The sequence below is a fragment of the Peromyscus californicus genome, unplaced genomic scaffold (genome assembly GCF_007827085.1).
Source record: "Peromyscus californicus insignis strain IS unplaced genomic scaffold, ASM782708v3 Scaffold_18__1_contigs__length_77618521, whole genome shotgun sequence".
Lineage (NCBI taxonomy): Eukaryota > Metazoa > Chordata > Mammalia > Rodentia > Cricetidae > Peromyscus > Peromyscus californicus.
This window is the reverse complement of record NW_026294480.1, coordinates 9,299,568-9,323,403: the sequence shown is the minus strand read 5'-3', so window position 1 is coordinate 9,323,403 and position 23,836 is coordinate 9,299,568. Positions and strand designations below refer to the sequence as shown.

The 23,836-nt window shown below is 43.4% G+C and overlaps 1 protein-coding gene across 8 annotated transcripts in view; it reads left to right on the top strand.

Moving 5' to 3' along the window:
• The window catches only part of Ctnnd2 (catenin delta 2), an 863,700-nt gene that overhangs the window by 462,843 nt on the left and 377,021 nt on the right, over positions 1 to 23,836 (top strand). For all 8 annotated transcript variants that reach the window (XM_052743025.1, XM_052743021.1, XM_052743024.1 and 5 more), the window contains 2 exons: positions 936 to 1,108; positions 15,280 to 15,835. In XM_052743025.1, coding sequence (XP_052598985.1) covers positions 936 to 1,108; positions 15,280 to 15,835 — 729 coding nt within the window. The remainder of the gene's footprint in view (positions 1 to 935; positions 1,109 to 15,279; positions 15,836 to 23,836) is intronic.

The following is a 23,836-nucleotide window of genomic DNA, read 5'->3' as shown; positions in this document are numbered from 1 at the left end:
GTTCTGCCTCCTCCAACACTGTTCCTACACCAGCCATCTCAAACACACTCAAGGGAAACTAGAAAACGCATGCTCACTTCTCGGTGAAGGTTTAAATTCCCAAAGTGAATATTAAGTTTGAGTTTAAAATTTTTTTCCCAAAATAAAAAGTGTAAACTCTTGTAAGAATTCAATATAAGTAAAATAGAAGAAAATAAAGCCAAATTGTGCATGCATAATGTGATTAAATTTTAAGGCCCGGACTTGCCCATCCTCCCCTCATTCCTTATAATGCACCCCATGTTAACAGCACCAATCCTAACACCACACCTTTCTCTTTGTTCTCCTCCTGAGCATTGCTGTGATGGCAAAGATAACTAGTCAGCAGGGACTGTATCAGACCAGGGTGAATCCTACATTGTATGAACAGCTATTAATATTTTAAACACTGTCTGCTCTCTGGCACTGTGGTATTACATCATTATTTATACAACGGAATCTGTCACTGATCTGAAGATTTTGAGTGTTTTAGTATGCCAGTCATGAAGTGGGAGATATAATTATATTAATGCAATTAAAATGTACAAAAAGGTGAAGGGTTTTTTTTTTTACATTATTTCAGATGTTTCTGATATTGTCTGATCTAAAAATAACTACTTGATTAATTTGCTTCATAAGAAATATCTCTATGTAGGTCAGGATGAGATCATTTGAAAAATCTACTCCTCTGAGAACTTTTATGCCACACACACACACACACACACACACACACACACACACACACACACAAAATCTCATCTGGAGCTGCATTATATGGTCATTTTAGTTCTCAGAATTCAAAGCATAGATGGCTGGAATGTCCATGTGATAATTCTAGGCTACTCTCAATAAATAATACATGTCATTTCTGCTTCACCGAGACTGTCACTGACTGCTCTAAATGACTTTCAATGCAGGGCCCAGCCTGCTCTCCCAGAGTGCACTTCAGCTCAATTCCAAACCTGAAGGGTCTTTCCAGTATCCGGCCAGCTACCATAGCAACCAGACCCTGGCCCTGGGTGACACAGCCCCTTCTCAGCTCCCAGCACGCAGCACACAAGCCCGAGCTGCCGCCCAGAGCTTCAGTCAGGTAAGGGTCCTTTGCTCTTTTGTGGGGGTATGCTCCAAGGGAGCAGATGCAGAGGCAGGGGGCACAAGGAATGTGAGCTCCAGAAGGTTTCTGTGGATGTGTCGGAAAACTTACAAAAGGTCCTTTGCTGTGAATGAATTAAAGAAATGTCAAACTATGAGTGTAGAGTAATACAGAATGGGCAAAATTTTCTTTAGGAATGTCTGTGAATTGCTAATCTTGTATTTCTGTTGTATGATTTTAGCTGCATGAATATGTAAATGAGGATATAGTTACCATACTTACACCTATCTGTGTTATCAGTAAATCAGACAATCTGAATTTTGAGTTTAGCTGGGAAAAAGACACAAGTCTCTATCCTTTAAAAAAAAGTCATGCAATTATTCTTTGAAGTTAATCCTATCAAGGAGCAGTGTAAACTCTTAATCAAGTATATAGAACTAGACTGTAGATTATTGTGATTAGCTTAGGAATACTTACACTTTGTCAAGTCAGATTTTGAAGTATACTCTTAATTGTTTCTTTAAGGCATGTGAGTATTCTTATAATTTCAGTGCACAAATTCATTATCTATAGTTAAAAACAACTTGGTTAAAAGCAGACAGATCTAACACATGGGGTACTCATGCACAGGGGAGTACACATACACATGCACTTGCACAGGCACATATACACACACATACACACACACACACACATACACACACACACACACACACACACACACACACACACACACACATTCTCCTTTGAAAACTTTTATACCACCAAAAAGAAAATCTCGTGTGTGTGTGTGTGTGTGTGTGTGTGTGTGTGTGTGTGTGTGTGTGTGTGTATCATTTTTGTTTTTATGATTTGGATGTATTATATATTACTTATTATATATTCAGTCAATCTACCAGAATTAATATATCCTACGGTTATCTATGGAAGTTTTGAGCATATTTTCAGATGTACAAGAAATTCTGAAGTTATATGCTTTTGATCTTGGAGTGAAGGACCAACAACTCTCAATTTTTTAAATGAGGAGGTTAGTTACTTCTTAGGCACTTATTGAGTACTGCATTTATCAGGAACCCTTCCCAAGTCCTAGGACCCATCACTGAGTTCTGTAAGCCTCTAGCCCATCTCTCTCACTGACTTCTTATTATTCACCCATATGTCTTTCCAATAAAACTGAGAGGTGCTTGAGATCAAGCTCTCCTCCATGTAGCAGTAGGATCTTGAAAGCCATGTGGACCTACACAGTGTATGTAGAGAGGTTAGATTATAATGGCCTCATGTAGCCACTACAGCCATCAAGTGGCATGCATTGTGCATCTCATTTCTTAAAGTGAAGTCATTCTGATAAGTGTATTTTAGAATGACTTCTTTCCTCAAACAATGCTCTGACAGCTGTTGTTTTGTAAATGTTACAGTCATGTGTGCTGGGCTGTAACAAAGTAGGTAAGAGAGAATTATAAAGCAGTTCATGGACTTGAATGTTTGACTCTCTGCCTCCCATGAAAGTTTAATCAGAAAGTGTTACTACATGGTAGGGATGTCACAGCTATGTATTTGGAGTCATCCCAGTTGTAGTTTGAAGACACCAATGAGTGTCAGTGCTCAAGATATAACTTTAGTAGGAGTCAAATGTTGTGGGGTGGAGAGGTGGGATCAAGAAGTCTGAAGACTCAAACTAGACACTGATGGACTAATGAACTTTTCCCAGCAGAGCTGAGATGGGAGTTGGCTGACTCAACTGTAAAAAGCTTACTGGTTATTGGTGATTGGGAGCATGATGAACTCCAGCTGTGTGCTGTATATGAGAAGTTGCTTCGCTGAATACCCCATAGGACTTGTAATTTCAAAGTAACAGCATAGAAATGCTGAACCAGAAAACTAGTAATTTAACCAAACAATTAGTGTTACACTCTTGGAAATAGAGCAGCCAGGTCCCATTTCAAAAACATCTCATTCAGATCCATTGGTTTTACAAAGCCCATGTGATATATTCTTGTCAATATTCTCAATGGTGTTACATCTCTCCTTCAAGCGAGATTAATTTTTTGAATGTCCTGTCGTTAACAAGTGCTACAAGGGCGAGTAAGCCCAAATTGTGGCTAATGGATGATGAGCTGAGTAAGATCAATAATCAACAGAAAAAAGATGTTTTCCCATCTCTCTAAAAAATTGTAATTCTAAAGGTGATATGAACTGTTTCTGTCTTGCTCACAAATGATACCCCAATGTGAATATGAAGCACTGTCATCAATGTTTAAGATTCTGGTGTCAGTTTTTAGAAAGACTCTAGTTTATCCAACCTCCTAAGAGTTTATTGAATGACCACTGCTAATTCTGCAGTGGGCCTTGGGGATGGGTTACACGCTCACTGTATCCTCACAGATCCTCATCGGTCACAGGAGTCACCATCAGACACTTCTTCTGTGTTACTGGCTGGACTTTTTTCCAATGCTAAGGGGAATTCATGAAGTTGAATTGGAGGTCAGCGGATGTACAGCCCACCTCAGCAAATGTCACATCCAGGAAGTGATGTAGCCTGATTTACCCCCAGCCCTCTTTTCTCCACCCCAGAGGCTCTGCTCATCCAAGTTGCACACCTTTCATAGTTTTTAATCAGACTATGTGGATTCCTGCTCCCTATCTGCTTACTTCTTCTAAGCCAACGTCAGCTCTTATAAGCGGTCCTAATCAAATCAAGCTTCCCTCCCTTTTTCTTCATCTGTTACCCTGTTATTGGTTGATTCATGAAGACATTTGTTCTATGCTTGTTTATGGCATGAGCCTGTGTTCTTGGGATGGCGAAGTATAGAAAATAGAGATGGTCCTGATCCTTGGGGACCCTTTATTCTAGCTAGCAGTATGCATGGAAATCAGAAAATCAACACTTCAAATAAGCAATGTGCATAGTATCTCATAAATTAGAAGGTGATGGTCACTGAAGGGAGGAAATGGACACAGAACAGGATGATACTCAGAGAGGAAAATAAAACACTATAGAATTTTGCAGAGGAGACATTTGGGTGAGGACACACAGGAGAGGTATATGGTTATCCAGGGGACGATGAATGTAATGGCCTTCAGGTGGAGTTGTCTGGTATATTGATAAAAACAACACGTAGATCAGGGCAGCTAGAGCAAGGTGTGCAGATTTGTAAAGAGACATAATGGATCATTGGTAGAGCTCATCTTTGAGTAAGGTAGAAGCCAGTAAAGAGTTCTCAGCAGAGCATGATGATATGTAAAAGTGATTGTCCAGTCACTTATTGCTGCATAAGAGGTTCCCATTTGTGTGTTTCAATGAAGAGTGTCATCTACAGAAAATAATTTCTACATCCTCAGTAACTGGCCTAAGGTCCACCAAATTCCACCAGGTTCAGCCATTCACCATAGTAATACCACAGGAGCTTCTAAGTAGGCTGGAGAACAAGGAGTTGGCTAGCTTCTAGGTTTTGCTTGCTTCCTTGCATGTAAAATGCCCTGTATATTACTTGAAATGCTGTACGCACAACTTATGGCATAAAAGAACCACTCTGAAAATGATTTTTTTCTCATGTCTAAACATAAAATAAAATCATCCAGCAAGTCACTCCTAAAAGAAACAAAATAAATGAGAAATATGAAATTATATATCTGAGGATACAACCCTGGAAAAGTGGTATCAGAGCTGAGAGATTTTTTTAAAAAGCCATGCACATGTTTCCTGGAAGGACTGAAATATGCTCTGGCAATCCTGGGGAAATAGCCTGTAGGAAGCTGAGAATCATGTGACAGTTATCTAAAATGAAACCATACAGTAGTGGACATTCTGGAAGAGCAACAAGCTTCTCAAGAGAACAAAATTCTTCATTTCTTTTCAATCTGGCCTATCTGTTTAATGTTATACTGACTTCCCGTCTTGTATGCCCCTGTATATAATGTATCATAATTATGAATATGTCAGTGTTCAGGTCTCCCAGAGGCAGATGAGTACATTGTTGGGACACTGACAAGTATGAGTGGTAGTGGAGTAGACCCTAAAGTCCCATCTGGTGCAGAGTAGGAGAAAGTTTTCAATAATCAGCCATTGTATTGACCCCAGCATGGGAAGGGCTACTCTTGCCTGCTTAATAATAAGACAAATTATCTTGAAGTAATGCTTTGATAGACAAGTTACCAGTACATTTGAAAAACACAGCTTTGCCTAGATGTATGCCATGTAGACTGTACAGAATGCATCCAACATGCAGCATTTAGAGGAGAAAGCATGATGTTTTGTGTATTTTCCTTGGTGGCATATCTGTGGGATACTGCTAGGAGGGTTTTGTTTGTTTTGTGTTTTTTTTTTTTTTCCAGATAGTTTTAAAATGCTTGTTTCTTGTAAATCTGCATTTCTTGTTTGGCTTTCAAGTCTTCTCCCCTGTTTTCCCGTTCTAGCATAAATATGTTTAATCTGGCTTTGACAATGGAAGTGTTTTGTATTGCAGGGAGTGTATGATTGTGTTCCAAGCTAACATTTCCTTTTCTGTGCAAATATTTAGATTATTAAAATTGTACTGACAGGACTTTGTGCTGAAGTGAAAGTTTTATGTGATATATTTTTGCCAGTGTTCATGTAGACTTTAAAAAGATGTTCCACGAAGACATGCTTCCTATATATTATTTATGGTAAATATTTATAGGATCTTTGTGTCATTCTTTTGTGCTTTCTTCTCCACTTTTCTTTCTGTGGGGGCTTATAGAAATGGTTGTACATAAAATACTTACTAGCTATGACCCTATCGAATTTTCATTAAAGGGAGGATAAAGGACAGGAAAAATAAGCATCCAAGGATCCAAAAATTTATAGCATCTTGTTTGTACTAATGACATCTTTAAATCCTAAGGATTTAAGGATTGGAGAATTTGAATACTTAGTATCTCCTGTTTGCATCACAAGGGGCCCGATGGCTCTCAGTATCTCTTATGTGTCCTACCATTCTTCCTTCTCCTCTTCCACATCTTCTTTTTTCATTAATTAAATATTTACATTTGTTTTATATCCTGATGGCAGCTTCCCATCTCCCCTCTCCCTCCCCCTTCCCCCTCCCCTCCCCTCCCCTCCCCTCTATCCCTCTCCGGAACTCACCCCTCCTCCACCTCTGTTCAGGAGGCTTCCCATGGGTATCAACACAGTGTGGCATCTCAGGTTGAGGTGTGCCTAGGCTCCTCTCCTTGAGCTAAGGCTGGACAAGGCAACCCAGCCTTAGGAACAGGTTTCCAAAACCCAGCCAAAGCCAGGCCTTCTTCTTTCTCCTTCTCCTCCGTCCTCTGTCCTCTGTCCTCTGTCCCTCTGTCCTCTGTCCCTCTGTCCTCGCCCTTCTCTTTCTCCTCCTCCCTTCACTGCTTTCCATAACTTTGGGACCCTCAGATAAAAAGTGAGCCGCGGCCGGGCGGTGGTGGTGCACGCCTTTAATCCCAGCACTCGGGAGGCAGAGGCAGGCGGATCTCTGTGAGTTCGAGGCCAGCCTGGGCTACCAAGTGAGTCCCAGGAAAGGCGCAAAGCTACACAGAGAAACCCTGTCTCGAAAAACCAAAAAAAAAAAAAAAAAAAAAAAAAAAAAAAAAAAAGTGAGCCGCGAGGGTGGTCTCCACGATGATGATCCACAAGGTGACACTTGGTCCTTTGGCCCTTTCTCTGAAGGAGAAAAACCATCTCCATTTTTCTTTTCAATAAAGTTGAATTTGTCAGTGAGCTGTTGCCCACAATTTTACTAGCCCTTCATTCCCCACTGATGGTAACCGCTGTAGCAGTTAATGCCTTCGGGGACAGCGCAGGCACTGTACATAGAAGCTGTCTCATCTCTTTATGTTGTTTATCAGTTTTTATCAAAGCCAGGACCCCTTGAGAGAATCACTAGAGAAGCACCACATCATTTTATTTGACTTGTTTCCAAAATCAAATCTTTCTTACAGTACCAGGATTTTTTTTCTTCCTTTGAAATTAGAGGTTGGCCTTCCCTTCTGTTGATCACTGCAGAGGAAAAGTTATCAGATTCCTGTGGACAGTGGTAGTAATGCACAAGCAAATACATCATGATCCAGGGAGTCAGTTCAAGGACCATGACTGATTTGGGGATGTAAATTTTCCCTCATACTTATATCTTACATACTGCTTTCATAAAACCATTTGCATTTTAGAGTAGGTAATTTTTCTCATTTGAAAGGTGGGAGAGTCAATGGCTTTGTCTATCCGTGTGTGAACTCCTGAGCTCTAGGCAAATGCATCCTAAGAAACCACAATGCTTTCTCCAAAGCTTTAATTAGCACAGACAAAAATCTCCTTACCTAACTTTGGAGAAATCAGTGTCTCCAAAGATGCCATTGCAGGGACTTGTCCCCTGGTTCCCCCAGTCACTGGAAGGGTACGCATCAGTCATCTCTTTAATGTCTGACCATTTTGACATCACCTAGACCACGCTGTGTTGTTAGTTCCTGCAAACGTCAGCCCACGGCCTTCCTGACACGAGCCAGGGCTGCATTCCTGCACTTCTTTTGACAGCCTGGAGGTGGAGGTTCCTTTGAAATGTGCTGTCCAGACTTTTCCTTCAATGAGCCTCTGTTGACCCAGAAGCACTTCTGCCAACAGAGACTTAGTCACCATCATTCAGAGCTGCCTTCAGAGAGGGGACGCCTTTTGTGACAGGTCTGCCTATGTGTCATAATCACAGGAAACTGAGAAAGGGCAAAATGGGTTTTGTTTTTTTTTTTAAAAAAAAAAAAGACAGGAGACTGTGGTAGCTAGCTATTGAAGAGGCTCATGTTGGGAAGCCACCAGCCAGTGACTTCAGTTGCCCATTCCTGACTTCACTGCACTAGCTGCCTAGTGCACTAGCATTCTGGGCAAACATCACTCCTCTCCCAGAGCTGGGGTGGGGGTGGGGGTGGGAACTTCTGACTACTTCAGCACATTTGGCAGGTCTCAGTGTGTCCTCACAAGGACTGTCATAAATCGGGGACCTGTTTCATAAGATGTGGTCTCATTTAGGGTCATGGTCTACTCATGATCGGAACTCAAGATTCCTGAGAGCATGTTAGCTGTCAGGTTACTTGAGAGCTGGCAATAAGCACTGGGGTTCTTCTTTCTTCTTCTTCTCTCTCTTTGCTGTGCTTTGCTTTGTTTATATTGTCAGAATTCCAGAAAAAGAGAATAAAATAAGCATCCAAGCTCCAGGAAGGGTCCCCGTTGTGACCTCTTTGCCATCCCTGGCTCTTTTGCAGATGATTCAGAGTGAAGATCAGGGAAGCAACTGTTTGCTGTTGAGGCCAATGCAACTTTCTGCACTAAACCCACCATATTCTCAGGGTCTCCACTCTTCCAAAACAGAACAGTATCGTGTTTATGACCCAGAGAGTACAGCACACACTGAAAGGCAATGAAATATTATCTCAGAAAAGGACTGATTCAAGAGAACTGCTGAACCCACTCTGAGAGCACCTGTCCTACCATGCTGGGGACAGTGCTCTAGTTAGTGAATTGTGGAGGTAGTGAGTGACCTGATGCATCAAGCTTGTGCTCTGTTTCAGTTAAAGCCTGTTTGGAGGCCATGGGTGCGTTGCCTAACTTCCATATCCAATTGTGTTTCAGTAGTGATTGAACAATATATCCTCTATTAAACAGTTTTATCAAAGAGGTGTGAATCCATTGCACAATTACAGAGAAGGCCACAATAAACAAATAAGTAACACACACACACACACACACACACACACACACACACACACACATACACACACACAAATAGAACATAAAATGTATAACTGTGGTATATCCTAAGTCTGTCCCAGATGAAACTTATATACAAAGAGAAGAACTTTTTGTTTCATAAAAACATTTAGGAGCTTATGGTTTCTGTTTCTGTTTTCTTGGGGATTTTCTAACAATAACGAGATAAAACAGAACCACCCTGAGCATGTGCCCAGATCTGCCTCCTGGAAGCTAATCAGTCACATCACCTACTTGATAGCTGTTTGTCACAGCTTCCTTCCTAGTACCAAAGAAGTGCGTCCCCACTTTCTCAGGAGACAGAGTCACCTTTGTTCTGTTACTAATCCAAAGAACTAGGAAGAAAGATAGAGGTAGGAATGGTCCCTGCCAGCATCCAGAACTATGACCAAGGACAACATCAGGGCCCACTCTGCTCCAAGTTCTTGTGAAATGAGTTTTATCATTATTGTTCCTTAAGGGCCTCTTCAACAATGACAGATTTCTTTCCAATATCATTGCTTATAAATATCACTATGGAAAGGAGTCCAGTCCTTAATTTTTAAAAAGTCCAATTTTGGCTGAAATCTAATTTTAGAAATAGACTTATGTTTTTATTATATGAACTCATGTTTGAGGTACAGCTGAACCCGTACAGGAGTGGGTTAAGTTCTTTACATCTATTGTGTATTGTTTTTAATTCAACAGTGGGTTATAATAAGCCAGCCTATGAATTGTGAAGTAGGCTTGAACGGCAGCCTTATGTCTCCCAAACTGGCTAAGAGTTACTAAATGAATTTATGCAGTGAAACAGAAGTGGATCCGTGCTCCCAGATTCCCATTTTTGCACAAATGATGAGCTGTTCTTAGACATTTATTACTCCATCAGCCACTGGGATAGACCATAGTACCTCTGGACCTTTTGTTATGAGCTATAGATGAGCTTGTGCAGCTGTGCAGCCCAATAAGGTAGTCTCCAGTTACATGTGGCTATGTAAATTGAGATTAATCAAATGTACGCCAAATCCAGATCGTCAGCGTCAGCTGACAAGCAACATTTTAAGCACTCAGTGAGCTTGTTTGCCCAGTGGCTGCCATACTGGGATGTACCAGTTTGTAACATTGCCAGGCCTACAGCAAATGGCCATGGCCATGCTGCTCAACAGGTACTGGTAAGACTGGCATCCCGGGAAGGCCCAGAGATGGAGGCTTTTAAACAAATGGAAACAGCAGGCTATGTAAAATTCACATTTCGGTACACAGTGAATAACACTGCTTACCGCCTCAGAGAATATAAAATGTCACCACTTCTTTCTCCTTCCCCTTCTCCTTGTTAAAAATTCTAAAAATTTCACCAAAATCCTCCTATATGCCTATTTTTGACTTAGACACCTTTGCTTTCAAAATGTCTAGAGGTAATATGGCATTTTCCAAAATTTCTGCAGATTTGGGGACCTTTTAAGGAAACTACATAGATGTTAACATTCAACAGAATTAGTCCTCTCAGATTAGATGGTCCAACAGATCATCAGGAATGCAAGATGTTTACAAACCATAGCTTTCCTGGATCACACATCATTCAAATACAGAAATATTGAGTAATTTTTCTATTTTATTAGTTAATTAGCTTATTAATTGAGTTAGTTCCCTTTTAAATTCATTTTTTAATTATCAAAATTTTCATATAAGTGAACTATATTTACATTATTTCCACCACTCCCTCTCCATGTTCCAACTTTTCCCATGTGTCACCTCTCAAATTTATGACCTCTTCTTTAATTATAATTGTTATACACACACACACACACACACACACACACACACACACACACACACACAGAGATATCCAAGTCCATCTAGTGTTGTTCATATGTACATGTATTTAGGGATGACCACTTGGGATTGGATAATCTCTTGGGGAGTTCATCCTTGGAGAAACCTGATTCTGCCTCTCTCAGCAGCCTGTGAGTCCTCCCCTCTCTGCAGCCTGTGAGTCCTCCCCTCTCTGCAGCCTGTGAGTCCTCCCCTCTCAGCAGCCTGTGAGTCCTCCCCTCTCAGCAGCCTGTGAGACCTCCCCTCTCAGCAGCCTGTGAGTCCTCCCCTCTCAGCAGCCCTGTGAGGCCTCCCCTCTCAGCAGCCTGTGAGTCCTCCCCTCTCACAGCCCTGTGAGTCCTCCCCTCTCTGCAGTCTGTGAGTCCTCCCCTCTCTGCAGCCTGTGAGTCCTCCCCTCTCAGCAGCCTGTGAGTCCTCCCCTCTCAGCAGCCTGTGAGACCTCCCCTCTCAGCAGCCTGTGAGTCCTCCCCTCTCAGCAGCCTGTGAGACCTCCCCTCTCAGCAGCCTGTGAGGCCTCCCCTCTCAGCAGCCCTGTGAGGCCTCCCCTCTCAGCAGCCTGTGAGTCCTCCCCTCTCAGCAGCCTGTGAGACCTCCCCTCTCAGCAGCCTGTGAGGCCTCCCCTCTCAGCAGCCCTGTGAGGCCTCCCCTCTCAGCAGCCCTGTGAGTCCTCCCCTCTCAGCAGCCTGTGAGTCCTCCCCTCTCTGCAGCCTGTGAGTCCTCCCCTCTCTGCAGCCTGTGAGTCCTCCCCTCTCAGCAGCCTGTGAGTCCTCCCCTCTCAGCAGCCTGTGAGACCTCCCCTCTCAGCAGCCTGTGAGTCCTCCCCTCTCAGCAGCCTGTGAGACCTCCCCTCTCAGCAGCCTGTGAGGCCTCCCCTCTCAGCAGCCCTGTGAGGCCTCCCCTCTCAGCAGCCTGTGAGTCCTCCCCTCTCAGCAGCCTGTGAGTCCTCCCCTCTCAGCAGCCTATGGATCTTCATCTAGGGGTGGGGCCTTGTGAGATTCCCACCATCTACACTGACATGTTGGGATGTCAACTTGTGTGATCATTTTGCAGGTGATGTTTAGATGATCTCAACCACATGGTTGAGAGTTCATGGATGCAGCTTCCCTATCACATATAAAAGACACTGTCTCCCAGCAGATGGCCTGTCTTGGTGCTCTGGCTCTTCAGATCTCACCACTCCTCTTCAACAATAATCCTTGGACCTTAAGTATAGGGGCTGCATGGTAAATTTACCAAGTGGGGCTAGGCATACCATGATCATTATTCTATGCATTGTGACTAGTTGTAGGTCTCTACTGTAGCCTCCATCTACTTTAAAAAGACAGTTACTTAAAAAAAATGTATGTACCCTTGAGAGTTTCATACATGAACACAGTGTTTTACAGTCATACAGACCCCTCACTCTCGCCTGTATTTGCCCCGTGCTCTTCTCAGACCCCAAGATACTTTGTCCAACTTCATGTCCTCTTCTTATTTGTTCGAAACTCAAGCAGTGCTGTTTGTATGGGCATGAATGTATGATCATCCACCGGAGCATAGACAGCCTACCAGGACCACACCCCTGAAGAAAACAGATTCTGCATCCCTCAACAAGCATCTCCTTTCAGTGTCTCCTGGGTGGAACCTTTTGATCTACTGTCCCATTCATGCAGGTGCTGACTTTATCTTATGAATGTCCTCTGCAGGCAGCCACAGCTGCTGTGAGTTACTGCTGTGATGGCCCTGTTGTGTCTAGAAGACACCGTTGCCTAGCACCCCTCCCTGGTCTCTGAGTCTTACAATCTTTTTATCCTTCCTTCTGAGACATTCCCAAGCTTTGAGAGAAGGTGGTCCAATGTAGTTGAGGACTAAGCTGGTCGCAGTTACTTGTTCTTTGCACTCTGACCAGTTGTATATCTCCATATCAACCTCCGTCCACTGCAAAAATGCAGTAACAGCTGCACTTAAATTAGTTATATTTATCAGCATTTATTTAAAAGCATACCATTTGGCAATGCAATCATTAATGTACTAGAAGTTAATTATTAGTGCCACAGAAGACATAACAAAGTATTTTCTTATAAGAATATAGGGTGTTCCTATATTCTCATTTTCTCCATCATTATCTTCCTGTATGAAGCTCTCCCACCACTTACTACTGGGTACCAGGTTGCAGAGGTCGTAGTCAACAGTGAAAATAGCAGATCCTCAGAAGGAAAATGTCTGTGGGCTTGTCAGAATTTTTCAGATCAGTACCATCTACCTCCCTTGGCAGACTGTTAGAAATGCCAATGCCAGGACCCATTTCAGACCTTCAGAACCAGATGGTCTGCCATTGTTGGTTCGCAAAGTTTGGTGGGGACTCAGTCACCTAGAGAGCTTGTCCAAACAGCTTGGTTTCCAGCAAGGTTTCTGTTCTGTTTGAGGTAACACTGCTTTTGTTGGTGAATAGGCAGCACGCTCTGAAAACCACAGTTCTAAGAACTGGTTCTCATGTGTGCTGGCCATTGGAATCTCCTGGGAAGCTGGGTCACTGGCCTGTTGCTCAGGTCCCACCTTCAAGGTTCTAAGTTAAATGTCTAGAGTAAGTCATAGCTGTTCCAAAATGTTTTTGAAGTTCCTCTGGCAATGCTCACCTACAGTTTGATTTGGGACGCCTAGTCTATTAGGTTCCATGTTCAGAAACACTGCTGAGGGAAAAGCTCCCAAGCATTTCAGGGTAAGGTTGGACCACAGCTCTGAGATCTAGAGAGCTTCTGCAGAGCTTGTACATTCTTGAGTTTGTATTCTCAAGGTCAAAGCCTGGGTCAAGTTTGTGAGCCTCTCCTTCATTTACTCAGCAAATGCTACTGCAGTCTCCTTTGTGGGTGTGGTCCTGTTGTGGTTTGCTAGAGAGACTTCTTTGCGCAAACGCATGGGGCTTGCATTCTACTTTGACTCCTACTGTTACACTAAAAATAATTCCAGTTCAGGTTGGGATACATAATGTACTTATGAAATTTATATTAAACATACTCATTATATATAAAACAAATGTGTGTGAGAGAAAGATACACATACACCTTCCCCTGAGAAAGTCTCTTAACAAATGGTTATCTCCCTCACACAAAGCTGTGCTTTGAGTGTGTGTGTATGTGTGAGTGTGTGAGCGTTTATGCATGTGCATGTGGGGGTGGGGTCAGGAGACAGCTTCAAGTGTCCTTGCCTGCGTTCTGTACACCCTTCTCCCCAAAGACCTTCTCATTGGTCTTGAATTCTCCAAAGAGGCTTCGTTGGCAGGCCATTGAGCCCCAGGGATGCTTAAATAGTCTGCCTCCTTAGCACACAAACCCCATTTGCCTCACCTCCTTAAAGGTGGGGTTTAGGGATCAAACTGGGCTCCTCAAGCTCATGAGGCAAGGTTTTATTACTGAGATGTTTCCCCAAGTCCTAACTTGTTCTTAATAGAAGAACTTGATGCTGCCCGGTTAAACCCTCGGCATTTCTCCTGACATCCATCCCAGAGACAATTTGGAATGCTGTGCGTGTGCAGATCAAGTGCCCAGCCTCCCTCTTGCCAAATGCCATCCCAAAGGGCAGAGACACAACTGAAATTTTCGGTGGAAAACACGTATCTGCTCTTCTGTCCCTCTTCCCGCCAGCCCCTAGCTGTCCTTGCTGCGGAACCAGCACTCTTTGTTCCCAAACCCTCTTCTCCCATGCCTTGGAGCAAAGCGGCTAGCATTGCACACCAGGGACTCCCCAGACCCTTTCTCTTCCCCTGAGGGGAAGCTTGGAGGATCAAGACCTTCTTCCCAGAAATGCTTGACGAGGTAGTTGTTTTCATTATGATGCAAATTTGTCTCTGAGCAATATTCAAGGAAACTGCTTTCCCCTCCCGGGATCTTTCTAACTCCACCCCAGCCCTTGTCTTTTGTGTTCTTCTAAGTAAAGGAAAGCAACTGACTTTCAGTTGGAAGACACAACTGTAGGGGGCTCCTAGGAGCCTACCAGAGAGATATACTGAGCCATCTAGAGTACACTTTGAAAATCCAGAAAAGAGAAGTGCTTTTTGTCATTTCAATTTTAATTGATCTGCTTCCTCTGGATTTTTTTTTTTTTTTTAATACTGAAAGCCAAGCTTACTCTTGTGAGGTAGCATTTCTCCCTCTGTTTAACTCTTGCCCACAGAAAGAGTCTTAGCGGCAAAGCAGCAGAATTAATTCTAAGAAGTACATCTCTTGCATCCTCCATCTAAGTATACAATGCGGTCAGTTTTTGGTAGCCGAAAGTGTGTCTCCTGAAATAATGGGAGCGTGGAGTTTTCATTAAAACTGCCAGATAGGGAGGGCGTTCTGGGAGATCACCGGTTGGGTGGCCTTTAAAATTTTTTTTCTGTGACTAAAACCTCTTGGAACGCTGAGCAGAGGCATGCCTCTCGCCCCGTTGTCAGCCTGCCTTTGCTAGCCCTCTCCTTTCTCCTTGGAAAGGAGCCTGGCTGGGAACGGACTGGGGTGTGAGTTCGCATCCCTCTCCTCTCGCTGCCTGGGCTCCCGGGGCTCTGGGCGCAGAAGTTGTCCTTTGCAGCCGGGCGGGGCGGGTGGGCGGCTGCTTCTCCACCACTGAGCGCGCGTGTTCTCTGCTCTCCCCGGCACAGGGCACGACCGGCCGCGCGGGGCACCTGACGGGGTCCGAGCCTGCCCCGCCGCCTCCGCCTCCGCGGGAGCCGTTCGCGCCCAGCCTGGGCAGCGCCTTCCACCTGCCCGACGCGCCGCCCGCCGCCGCCGCGCTCTACTACTCCAGCTCCACTCTGCCAGCGCCGCCGCGCGGGGGCTCCCCGCTGACCACCACGCAGGGCGGCTCGCCCACCAAGCTGCAGCGCGGAGGCTCGGCCCCCGAGGGTGCCGCCTACGCCGCGCCGCGAGGCTCCTCGCCCAAGCAGTCGCCCAGCCGCCTGGCCAAGTCCTACAGCACCAGCTCGCCCATCAACATCGTCGTGTCCTCGGCCGGCCTGTCCCCGATCCGCGTGACCTCGCCCCCCACCGTGCAGTCCACCATCTCCTCTTCGCCCATCCACCAGCTGAGCTCCACCATCGGCACCTACGCCACCCTGTCGCCCACCAAGCGCCTGGTCCACGCGTCCGAGCAGTACAGCAAGCATTCGCAGGAACTGTATGCCACGGCCACCCTCCAGAGGCCGGGCAGCCTGGCAGGTAAGGGAGTTGGCGCCCTTGGCGCAGCTCACCTGGGCGCATGATGGGGGACTAGGGGTGCTGGATCCAAGCAGCAGGTCTGGGCATGCCTCGGGGCCAGTTTTCAGATTCTGAGGCTGTCGGGGGATGCCAGGGCTTGTCTGGAAAGACTGTCAGTCAGCATCCTTCTTTAGGTGTCATGTGGTCTCTCCCGCCTCTAACACCCTCCTGTCTTCCCTCTTCCCTCCCAGGAGTCTGAAGACTTAAACCGAGCAATAAGGTTAATTTAGTAGGGCCACATAGACCTGTTGCTTGCATCCAGAGAGAAATCCAGTAACTATAGCAGTGGGTATGATCAGAGCTAGTTGCCAGAAAAAGTTAGATTTTTCCCCAAATCAGACTCTCAACTTACATAGGTTTCATCAAGCAGAGTAAAGTAACCAATAGGGAAGTGTCTTCAAGGTGTTACCTATTTCATTATAGGCTTGTGCGGGGCGGGGGTGGGGGGTGCTGCTTTCCCCTGCCAGTTCAGAAGAGGTGACATTTCTCTGGTGCCTGTCCGCATCAAAGACTAGGGTGAGCTGGGCGACTCTGCTGTTAGCAACATATGCTCAGCTTAAACAAGACACTGTGATTGAAAGACTAAAGCTCTCTCCTTAAACACCTGACAAGTAATCTGGATTTATTGCCTATTTCTTCCCTTTTGGAAGTATTTGGTAATTTTGTGACTCTAGTAACAGATGCTGTGCTCATATGTTTCTTTTCTTGACACAAATAGATGACTGTGAAGATAAATAGAATAAAAAAAAAGGGAACTGTTGCAGGCACAGGGCAGGTGGCCAGGGGCATCTTTAATTCAAACACAGTAATTGCCAGCATGGACTAGCCTAGCTTAGCGGGATGCAGGCTGGGATATGCTGCCTGCTGAATTGTGCGAGGTGCGTTTACAGAACTGAAAATAATCGTTCTCACTGTGTTGCCTGGAGAGCGGCATTTTGGAGGTAGGCCATCATTAATGCCCAAATATCTCTAATGTAGCCATTAGTTTGAAGAGCAGCCTTCGAAACAAGCAGAGAAGTGGTCATAGGAGACTAAAACCCTGGGACATCACTCACCCACCCCAGCTACTGTGGAGGAGAGTCAAGGAGGCCCGGTCCAGACTACTAAAGACCATTTCGTTTCTGTGTTTACTTGATGACATAAGAGTGGTTTTGTTGTTGTTGTTGTTTGCTTGTTTGTTTAGGGGGGAGGGTCAGAGGGTGTGGCCAGGTAGCCGAATGTGTGGGATCTTGAGGAAATGTTTAGGGAATGGAAATACGATTAACGAAGAACTGTCCCTTGTATCGTTGACTCTAGAAAAAAGTGAGTAAATTTTGAAAGTGGTTTATGCTTTGATGTCTGCGAAGAGTTTTTCAAAGTCTTTGCTGCTGCTGTTGCTGCAGTTGGTGGTGGTGGTGGTGCTGGTGGTGGTATATAAGCATTCAAGTTTCTGTTGGTTAGAGGTGAGGACACTTCTCTGTTTCTCTGGCCAGGAAGAGTGCTCCATTTGACCAGCCCCTTCTCTCCCATCTGTTCCTCTTATTTTGTGGCCATATCTCATTTTTGTTACCTAGTGAGAAAAAAAAATATTCAATGTGCCACTGAAGAGTCTTAATTTTAGAGTGGCAATGAACATTTTAAATGTTTGAATTCATTTGTTTAACATACATGTTAAAATATTCATTTAAAGATTTCTTCATGCAAATTGATACTGGTGGTTTTGAGTTCAGAATTATCCTGTCAGAATGTTTGAACATTGGATTTGGATAAGATTCCATGTTCTATTTAGAAAATAGAGACCCGTGGCCCAAGAGAAATATAGGAGAGAGACTGTGGTATGTGTGCGCTGACAGATATCAGAGCTTTCATACTCTGTGTGCGATGCCCTGTGTCTGAAACCATTCCAGGTGTCATACAGTTGGGAGTCACCTGGTCTGCTTATTGAAAGATCACAGATACATTGAGATTACTAAGTAGATTTTGTCTCAGCAGAGCTGTGAATTGAGAGATCTGTCCCTGACAACTAGAAGTATCAATAGAGGGTAGTGACATACGTTAGGAACTAATTTCACAGTTCTTCACCATGTATCTCTTCTGTGCCACCACTGGTTCAGTCTCTGGAGATTATCCTGAAATCTCTAACCTCCTCTCAAATAGAAAGGACAGAAAATTATTTAAAAAAACAAAAACAAAAAAACACTTTCAATGAAGTGGCTAAGGAAGGTTCTAATCAGGAGGTGATTTTTGAGTCTTTCCTGGAGTAGTGAGCCAGCTAGCCGTATGGGTGTTAGGGAAAGGGTGTTCTGACAGAAGAAAGGGGAGTCCAAAGGCACAGCGGGGGTGGGGGATGGATGGGTGGGGGAGTGTGCCTGGTGTGCACACTGGGGAAAGCAGTAAGCAGGAGGAAGGCTTGGCCATGGGATGAGGTTGGGACTTTGCCAAGGGCTGGAGCAGAAGGATAGACAGATCAGGAAGGCCCTTTAAGACAAGCCATTGAGCAGAGGTGATACAGCCTGGCTTAGTTTGTAGCAGGCTTATTCTGGCTGGTATATTAGGAATAAAATTTGAGGATCAAAGGCAAAAGGAAGACTGTAATTTGGGAGTTATTACAGTAATCTAAGTTAAAGTTACCTGTGGAAACGTACTTCATTGAAGGTGATGAGCAACAAGACGTGTGTGTGTGTGTGTGTGTGTGTGTGTGTGTGTGTGTGTGTGTGTACACTCAAGTGCACGTGCCAATGTGATTTTCTCATGAGCTAGACAATGATAGTAAGAACCAGATTACCAAGAAAACAGAGTTTTAATGACAGAGATGGAGCAGGTTCCAGAAGCAGCTGAGTAGGTTTAGGGCATGTGGATTAATACTAAGACCTAGGTTTTTGCATGTGATGGCATTCTGCCAGAATCCCAGTGCACATGTCCCATAGAAAGTTGGGTAAGTGGGTCAGAGTTTTATTCTGGGCTTGTTTTGTCTAGCCAAAAGGATGTCAAGGATTGCAAAATGCTGTCTAAGGATTTCAGTCTGTCAGTTGCAGAAAGCACTTGGGCAGGCAGTAACACATCCACCTTCTCTACTGGATCTTACTGGTGACGGAACTGTATAGAAGCTAGCCCAAGATTTCAGAATCTGGATTAAACCCAGAAAAGTGTAACTTTTTGGATCTTAAGTCATTAGACACCCGTGACTTCTTAGTAGTGTTCTTCTCTTATGCAATTATATATCTTTTTATTGTACAAAACTGAGTGGAAATCAGTTCTGCATCACTGGAGGTGCCAAACTTTAAACACCTGCCTACTTGATGTGGCAGAGAGGGTCATCTGCTCTTACCATTTGACAAGCAACTAAGGTAATATATATATATATATATATATATATATATATATATATATATATATATATATATATATATAGTATATTTGTGCATTTCTGACTCATTACAAGTTAACTTTAGTTATTTATCAGATAACCAACATGGGAGTTTAGAAACTGATGGAAAGAAATTGTGTTTTGCAATAGGCACAAAGCAGCTATGGTGAACTGGTGGGTATACCACATCCTGTGGTTAGCACGTAAAGGAGGCATCATCACTGTGTTCAACATGTATAGCTTCGATCAAGGAGGGTTTAAAAACCACGTCTCCCACTGCAGTCTAGGTCATTATGTAGCCCAGGATGGTTCTTAACATACAGCGATGTCTCCACTCTGCCTCTGCCTTCACCTCCAAGCTGCTGGGATTACAGCCATGCGCCACCATTTTCAATTTTTTTTTTTAATAAAACGGCTCCAATTTCAGCTTTAATGCCAATGTAGAATGAGGCAGAGCTTAGTTGTGATGGGAAAATCCAGAAGGGACCAATTAGTGGGATCTCATATGTACCTAGCATGCTTCTTTGAGGAGATCATCCCAGAGTCTTAACTGTAAATGAGGAACTAATTCAAAATGTAGCTGAAGCTAACTCAAAGCATTGGTAATACATTGGTGGTGAGGGACAGGGGACAAAGTATCAGCACATCAATATTTGTTCAGCAAAGTTGAGTGAGTGACAAGAAATGTCAGGTGAGTGGCCAGAGAGGATAGCACAGAGAAAGAGGAAGTGGATCCCGCCCTAAAAGGCTTGTGATGTCTTCCTCTCTGCAGATGGTTGGCAAGCCCATCTTTGCCTGTTGGCAACTGTTCTGGGAGCTCTGTGTGAGGTGGGTCAAGAATAATGGGCAAGCAAACAGAAAGAGCTTGAAATTGTTCTTTCCGCCTGGACCCAAGTGTTACAACAATCTCCTGTTTCTTTCAAACCCCATGCTGATCACATAAATGATAGAGTAAGAAAGCCTCCAAATGATACAACTTGCCTTTGACATTGTTCTCCTGACAATTTCTTTGCTTAACCTAATTTTCTTTACATTGAGTTAAATGTATTTATCTTAATGAATGAATACATTAAACATGAATGATGAACAAAATTATACTGAAAATGCATTATATTATAAAGCATTTGTCAAGTATCACTTAGTGTGCCACACTCTGCAATGTAGGTATCACCTGATCTCCAACAACTGGTTGATGTAGTGTGATTTTTTTACCTCCATCCCTCAAAATTGAATACTGAGGCTCAGAAGTGATGTATTCCTCGAGCAAATCTGCAATAATGACAGGAATGTCATTTAACCTGGACAATTTTGATTAGAGTCTTCATAGTCTAAGCTATACATAATCCATGAGTAGAGAGCATTTTTTTTTCTGTCATTAAAGAAAAATAGTAAGGTCATAGATATTTTTTGCCTACCAATATAAGATTTTTAGTGTATGTAAATCTCTAGTGATTTTGAAGGAAGCAAAAGCCTCTCAAAAATGTGTCAACATCCTATTGAGTATGACTTCACTTGTACCAATTTTTGTTCCTTTTTGTGAAGAAAATAACATGATCTTTCATTTTCTGAGTTTTGAGCCAAATTAATCCTGTTAGAAATACAAATACAAGATGTAAATATGTATTGAAGTCGTCAAGCTTCAGGAGCTTACTTTGGGAGAGAAATAACACATGAAATGTAAATTCTTAGCCACTGATTTCCATGGGAATTGCCCTTATATGGAGAGTTATTTAGTCAAGGCGTGATCATCTTATACTCGAGCCAAATGGACCTAAACCATCCTGCTTGGAGTGGTTCAAGCACTGTAAACTCCGAGTTTTAACTATTTGGAGATATCATTCAGTCCCTGACTTACTGAGGCTCCCAGATCTCATTCTTTTAGTAAACAAAATGGAAAACACTGGTCCAAGACCCTGTAGGATCTAATACGCCCCCACATGATTCCTGAAGGAGATGGTCCAGGAGTTGAAGGGCATGGTCACTGGATAAGTTCATAGGGAACATGTTTAGCACTCAGCTCCTGGGATTCAGTCTAGAAGCAATGAGATGCCTGGCTCCTGTTCTTTACATTTCTCTTCCTGGAGCTGATGATTTCCTAGCCTTTGGACAAGAGTAGGATGCATCTCATGAACATCTGCTCATTCATATGCTAGACATCAATGAACATTAGGCCTTAAAAAAAAAAAACCCTGTTCAGATTTACATATTCTGCTTCTTATTAGATCAGCCTGAGATCTTAATCAATACCTTAACTTGGTGGAGGAGACATCCTCTCAGCTGTAACATCAGCATATCTCTTAGGAAGAGATTCCTTGGGTAGCTCTCCAAGCCAAAAGACATGTGCATTTCCCCTGGCCAGGCCCCTCACCCAACCGCCCTATGGCTTTTGTGCTGGAAGAACAGTTCCTGCCTATGACATTTGAATCTGGGGAGAATGAATCTCTCTCATATATGGTGGGTACATTCTGGGATTCCATGTCTCTACCACTAAGGGAGTGCAGGCCATTTACCACATACTTACCTTCTCCTTCAAAAACACAGCACCCCTGCTTTACGGTAGGGCAGTCAGTCATAGTCTTAGTGTAGCATTAGCAGCTCCTATCATATGTTCCCTTACCCCCAGGAAGGTAGACACTGGGCTCCAGCATGCTGTCCTTCCTGTGTGCAAGTTAGCCCTGTCTCAGTCTTGGTCTGCCTAGCCGTCCAGAACTCACAGGAGAGTCCCTTAGCTGTGAGTCAAGATTATGTGGTGTCTGCATTGCAGTTTCCTTGCTATCTCCTTCCTCTCCAGTCAATGTCCAGGTGAAACAGTAGGTGGAGAAAGTGCTACTTTCAGCCTCCTCTTCCAGGAAGATCATTGCTGCAGGGATGCATTGCTGCCTTGAAACTGAGTTCACATTGCTAGAAGGCCTAAGAGACTTTGCTATCGTTTTATTTTTTATGCTTGACTCACAGATAATAGTTCCTTCCCATCAACCCTGCCAATGAAAATGCAGTAAACAGATTTAACTTGTCTGGGAAAGGGATGTGGTGTCTTCATATTGAATTATTGTAATACAAATAGTTATCCTATTTAAATAAACTGGGAAGATCGAAACTAAAACGTAATTGAAATCACAAGGGGTAGTTCAACAGGTATCCTCTGCCTCGCATTTGCTGTCCTGTTTCTCACACACCATCCCCAAAGGCAGATGTAAGGATATAACGGGGGAATGAAGTCACAAGAAAGACAGAACATAGACTCCAGTGTCACTAATAAGCAAATAAAGAGTTTTGTAAAAACTGGAAGTTAAGAGTCAGAGTCAAGCTGGGACTTCTGAGGACTCTGAGACATGGAGCTGAAGATGTGGGGGAGGAACTGAAAGTTAATGTTTGCCTTGTTCAGTCCTAAATTGCTATCTTTCTCTCTCTCTGTGACCTCTCTCCTGCCAGAATGACTAGGGCTTACTCCAAGAAAAAAATAGGAGTATTATCTTGAATAAACCATAAGCAGTGTGAGATTTAGACTCCTGATTCAGATATTGGCATCCTGAGTGAAGTTCAAGTCACATAGACACATACAGGGTTGGGAGGAATGGAGAGGGGGAGGCTGCTTACTACCCATCGGTATGAAGGAAGATGGTCATCATGCACGACCCTCCCTCTTGATCATAAATTCACATTTGGAAAACACACCTATTGGGAAACATTTCTCTTCACACTGTGGAAAGAAGCTGCCTCTGGGTTTTTCTTCCTCAAATACGATAAATTAACAAGGATTACAGAGGAATGGGAGAGAATTATTGGCTTGAAAAAGAATAGACTAAAATAGAAAAATAAATTATCTCTTAGAAGAAACAGATAATTTAGGGGATGTAAGAGATTAAAAGAAATAAGCAAAAACTTTAGGTCTGGCATTGAAGAGGATTTAGGAAGATCTTGAATTCATTAAATAAAAACTGAATAGGATATGTAGAAGGAGCAAAGAACATGAAAATCCTTCCAGGCTATAAAAACATAACTCATAAAACTAGAAACAAATGGTAAAAAAAAAAAAAAAAAGACTGGGAAATAGCTAAGGAAATAACCCAGAAAGTAAAGAATAAAGGGATAGACAGAAAACATACAAATAATATAATATAAGAAGAGCCAAGACAGCTTCAGGAGATAGAATATATGACTGGGGTCTCAGAAAAGGAGAAGAGGAGGTAAATTATCAAAGTCAGAAGGTAGAATTCCTCAGGGCTCATGCCTTAGTCAGAAACACATTGTGCTAGGAATTGAAAGTGTTCCTTGTTCCACATCATGAAAATTCAAAGCACCAAGATAAAAAGACCCAGCATCTCTGGAGAGAAATAAAAGCCTTTACCTGACTAAGCAGTCACAGTTTTGGACAGCAGAGAATAAGAGGTGCTGCCCGAGGTGCTAAGGGAGTAATTCTCAACCCCAAATCTACACAGAGCCTGTTTCCCAATGTAAAGGAAAAACCAAACATGCTCTCACATGCAGCGTCTCAGAAAATCCGTCTTCTAGGCACACTGTCCTAGAGAAGCTACCATATTTAAAAAATGTATCCTAGCTAAATAGAAGCATGAAATGGCAGGAAACAGTATCCAGAAATAAAACATACTGACAGG